Genomic DNA, 4,445 nt, shown 5'->3' with positions numbered 1-4,445 from the left:
CATAACACCATAGATCTAAGAATACGGAGTGAAAAAATAAAGAAGTGAAAAAACAAAGAAGAAAGATGGGGAAACGATGCCCGTTCTTACCGAACCGGCTGGAGATGGAGAAACTGTTGTCACCGCCAAGTTGACAGAAACCAAATGACAAAGACCGTGAGATTGTGATATTGGAGTGGTCGACGACATCGCTAGGGCTTGTGGCTGCGCTAGGGTTTGTGCAGAAAACAAATGAAAGAGAAGACGAAGAGAAAGAGGAAAGAGAAGACGAAGAGAAAGAGAAAGAGGAAAAGGAAAGAGATAGAAAAAATAGAAAGAGAATGAGAAAAGAAGAAAAAGTGAAATTCAAATTTTGAAATTGGACCAATAGGAAGAAATTTGAACCGTGAAAATGAAATGAGAGAGAAAAAAAAGAAAGTAGTAAATAAGGACCAATAATAGTGCAACACTTGGTGCAATAATTCAGAAAAGTAGAAATGTAAATGGTAATGACCAATGAGAAGAGAACAATTGGCATGGATGAATTTCTATTTTGTTAATTACCTGAATAACCTTTTGGCTTTGGAATTGTTTTATTGTGGAAGGGTAGAAAGGTCAGTTTGGGCAATTCTTTAGTAATGGGTAGATAGTTGATTATTTTAGTTGAATAATTTTTCATTCCTATTAATAAAAACAAACTAATACGGGCATGTTTTAAAACATGGTTAAAGAAGCTAATATAAGAAACTCCATGAATAAATTTATACTATAACCTATGTATCTGAGCATCTAAACCAAATGAATTTCTTCTTATCACATCCTTCAAGTGTGCCCTTTCCAAAGCGAAAAAGCAGTGTTTTAAAAATCATAACACCAAAAAGCAAACTCAAATTAAATCATAACACCATAGATCTAAGAATACGGAGTGAAAAAATAAAGAAGTGAAAAAACAAAGAAGAAAGATGGGGAAACGATGCCCGTTCTTACCGAACCGGCTGGAGATGGAGAAACTGTTGTCACCGCCAAGTTGACAGAAACCAAATGACAAAGACCGTGAGATTGTGATATTGGAGTGGTCGACGACATCGCTAGGGCTTGTGGCTGCGCTAGGGTTTGTGCACAAAACAAATGAAAGAGAAGACGAAGAGAAAGAGGAAAGAGAAGACGAAGAGAAAGAGAAAGAGGAAAAGGAAAGAGATAGAGAAAACAGAAAGAGAATGAGAAAAGAAGAAAAAGTGAAATTTAAATTTTGAAATTGGACCAATAGGAAGAAATTTGAAGCGTGAAAATGAAATGAGAGAGAAAAAAAAGAAAGTAGTAAATAAGGACCAATAATAGTGCAACACTTGGTGCAATAATTCAGAAAAGTAGAAATGTAAATGGTAATGACCAATGAGAAGAGAACAATTGACATGGATGAATTTCTATTTTGTTAATTACCTGAATAACCTTTTGGCTTTGGAATTGTTTTATTGTGGAAGGGTAGAAAGGTCAGTTTGGGCAATTCTTTAGTAATGGGTAGATAGTTGATTCTAGTATAAAATTAAAAGACCATTTAGAAATGAAATAATCATCTTAATATTTCGAATGAATAGTGTGGCACCAAAGTTATGTAGTGTAAAAAATGCTTGACAATAAAGTTTAAATAATATATTAAAATATTTTAAAATTTTCTTCAAATCTTTTTATCAAACATTATCATATGAAATCATTTACTTTGGACAGAAAATATATAATCCAAACCATATACACACGCAAACACAACCTTAATCTCTAACAAACTCATACATACATAAGCAAACAAACAAACCACACAAAAAATCTATAGCATCTTTCTGTTCTAACCTCAAATTCTCAAGTTCCATATGTTAAACTCTAGAATTGCAAAGAGAGTGGAAACTTTATAATTAAAAGAATCATTCACCATTGAATTCACACATTTCAATATTAGGCCATTGGTAAGTTCCATATGTCACTATTCAAAACTTCAACCCACTCTTCAATATCTACTTTCGAACGCAATAGTCCTCCAACCGTTTTCACAGCTATTGGTAATCCTCCACACTTTCTTGCAATCTCCCTGCCAACTGCTTCAAGGTTTTGGCATTTACTTTCAGAAAAGTCTCCACCTCCAAATGCATGTTTGGAGAGTAAAGACCAACTGTCTTCATCTGATAGAGGATATAATTCAAAAATAGAAAATGTGCGTGCAGCATCTGCCACTTTTCTATGGCGTGTTGTGATGATCACTCTACTTCCAGTTTCTCCACTAATCAAAGGAGTTACAAGTTCATCCCAATTAATATAATTGACATTCCTTAAGTCATCCAACACAATGAAAAATCTCTTGCCCCTCAAAATTCTCTTTGAATAAAATCAAGATTATTGGTTTCCCATGTTTTTAAAGTAACAGATTCAAGGAGAGTTTTGGTTACCTTAAAAATATCAAAATCCTCCGATACACAAGCCCATGCTTTGAGTTGAAAGAGTCTTTGAATATTTTCATCATTGTAAGCAAGTTGTGCAAGTGTTGTTTTTCCGACACCTCCCGTGCCTAAAATTGCAATAACCTCTATATTTTTCCTGTTAGTGACGACGTTATCTGATAGCAGCATGTTCATTATTATATCTTTGTCATCTTGTCTACCAACCATGACAGATTCATTGACCATAGAAGTTGAAGGTGTTCTATGAGAAACTCCGACACTTCTTCTAGTTTGCAAACTGACTACATCTTTATGTTGTGCAAAAAGTTTGAGGGTTTCACACATGTCTTTCATTTGGGAATTGATGTCACCATAGGCATTTTTAAAAGGAGAAGAAACCAAGCTCCACACTTGATTAGTTTTGCTGCTCTCCATCCGGCGTTGAAGGGAAATATAGCTAATTTGGTTGATCAAATCTTCAGCATGGAAGACAGCATCTTTCAAGACATCAAGCCATTGTTTGACAGAAGGAGTGTTGATCTGCTTCTCCTTTGCAACATCTAGCACAACTTTAAGAGTGAGTAATCTTAGTCTTAACTGTTTCAAGAGTGAGTCATCGAGCTTGGTGTTTTTGATGCAATCAAGAAACTCTTTGGAAACAAGTTTGTCAGCTAAGGTTTGAATTAAGGTTTGAATAGATCCAGTGAGGAAAGCACTTCCTATTGCAGCCATGTTGTATTGTATTAGCAAGAGTTTGAAGGAAATGAAGATCTATTAGCTACAAGAAAGGAGTAAATACTCGTATGTGAATGGTTTGCAATGCATATAGTAAAGATGTGAATAAATAGTAATAATAAATAACAAAATTATAAAGCTTGAAGCAAAGCTCACGACAAGATTGTAAGGGGTATTGAAGGAATATATAGTGATTCAATAATTGATATTAGTGTGAAAATAATATGGAAAATGAAAAAACATGTATGGTGAAATAATGAAGCAAATGTGAGATGGTTTGAATAGTATGAAAACAAGTTGCTGCAATAATTCAAATATGGACAAATGAATTATGTTGAGTCACAAGATGAAGCCCACTTTTGTTGACTAATAAACTCCTTGAATGAGTCAACAAGACCAAATGCAAGCCATGTTGATTCGAGGAAATTCATTTTTTTTAGGGTGTCTTTGATTTGCAAAATATAAAGTACTGGACAGAACAGTATTAGTCAGTACAATATAAGACAATTTTTTGTATTGTACTATGTTTGATGGTTACTGGACTGGACAATTGTTTTTTCGATTTTGCTTGATATGTCTATGCACCAGACAAAATAATATAATTACTAATATAATATTATTTATTGATATATAAAATATAATATTTATGAATCAAAATATTAAATAATAAGGAGGAAAAAGATGAAGAAATAGTTTTTTTTACTCTATTTTATTTAATATGTTTATGCAGCAGACAAAATAATATAATTTCTTATATAATATTTTTTATTGATATTTTTGAATCAAAATATTAAATAATGAGAAGAGAAGAAAAATAATAAATTGAGATTTTTTCTCTACTTTATTTGATATGTTAATAAATCGAATAAAAATAATATAATTTTTATTATAACATGAATTAAAATATTAAATAATAAGAAAGAGAGTAAAAATAATTTTTTGATATTTTTTTGATAATTAGTGTTTGGGACAAAAAATTGTTCCATGGTTTAGTGGTGGACAAGAAATTATGATTTTGTGACCTTACCATATTTTTTGTCTAGTACCATGATTAGTTTCTGCAATCAAACAGAGTACAAAAAAAATTTGTCCTGTCCAGTACCTATTTTTTAACAAATCAAACGCACCTTTACGTGGAGTTAGGCTAGCAAAATAAAAGATAACATTGATTTCATGCAATTAATAACCAATCAGAGCCTAATAAAAATCAATCAATTTAAAAGATAACATTGATCTCACTCCATAGGTCAAGAGACAACACTGTTGAACAGAAATAAGAATTTGGCATTATAATCTAATAACAAC

At 32.2% G+C, this 4,445-nt stretch overlaps 1 protein-coding gene across 1 annotated transcript; it reads right to left on the bottom strand.

Moving 5' to 3' along the window:
- Positions 1-1,926: 1,926 nt before the first annotated feature.
- Positions 1,927-3,137, bottom strand: LOC131638576 (putative disease resistance RPP13-like protein 1). Its single transcript, XM_058909139.1, has 2 exons — positions 2,415-3,137; positions 1,927-2,343 (listed from the first exon to the last, which is right to left on the bottom strand). The coding sequence occupies exons 1-2, from the start codon at positions 3,135-3,137 to the stop codon at positions 1,927-1,929; spliced, it is 1,140 nt and encodes a 379-aa protein (XP_058765122.1).
- Positions 3,138-4,445: the final 1,308 nt, after the last annotated feature.

The sequence above is a fragment of the Vicia villosa genome, unplaced genomic scaffold (assembly GCF_029867415.1).
Source record: "Vicia villosa cultivar HV-30 ecotype Madison, WI unplaced genomic scaffold, Vvil1.0 ctg.002328F_1_1, whole genome shotgun sequence".
In the NCBI taxonomy this organism is placed as follows: Eukaryota; Viridiplantae; Streptophyta; class Magnoliopsida; order Fabales; family Fabaceae; genus Vicia; species Vicia villosa.
This window is presented reverse-complemented; position numbering and strand designations above follow the sequence as displayed.

What these genes read in the sequence shown, in the direction of transcription:
- LOC131638576 (XM_058909139.1), bottom strand. Translation starts at nt 3,137, where the DNA reads ATGGCTGCAATAGGAAGTGCTTTCCTCACTGGATCTATTCAAACCTTA. An exon ending in AGGATTTTGATATTTTTAAG is followed by an intron (nt 2,344 to 2,414) that starts GTAACCAAAACT and finishes TTTTATTCAAAG; the next exon opens with AGAATTTTGAGGGGCAAGAG.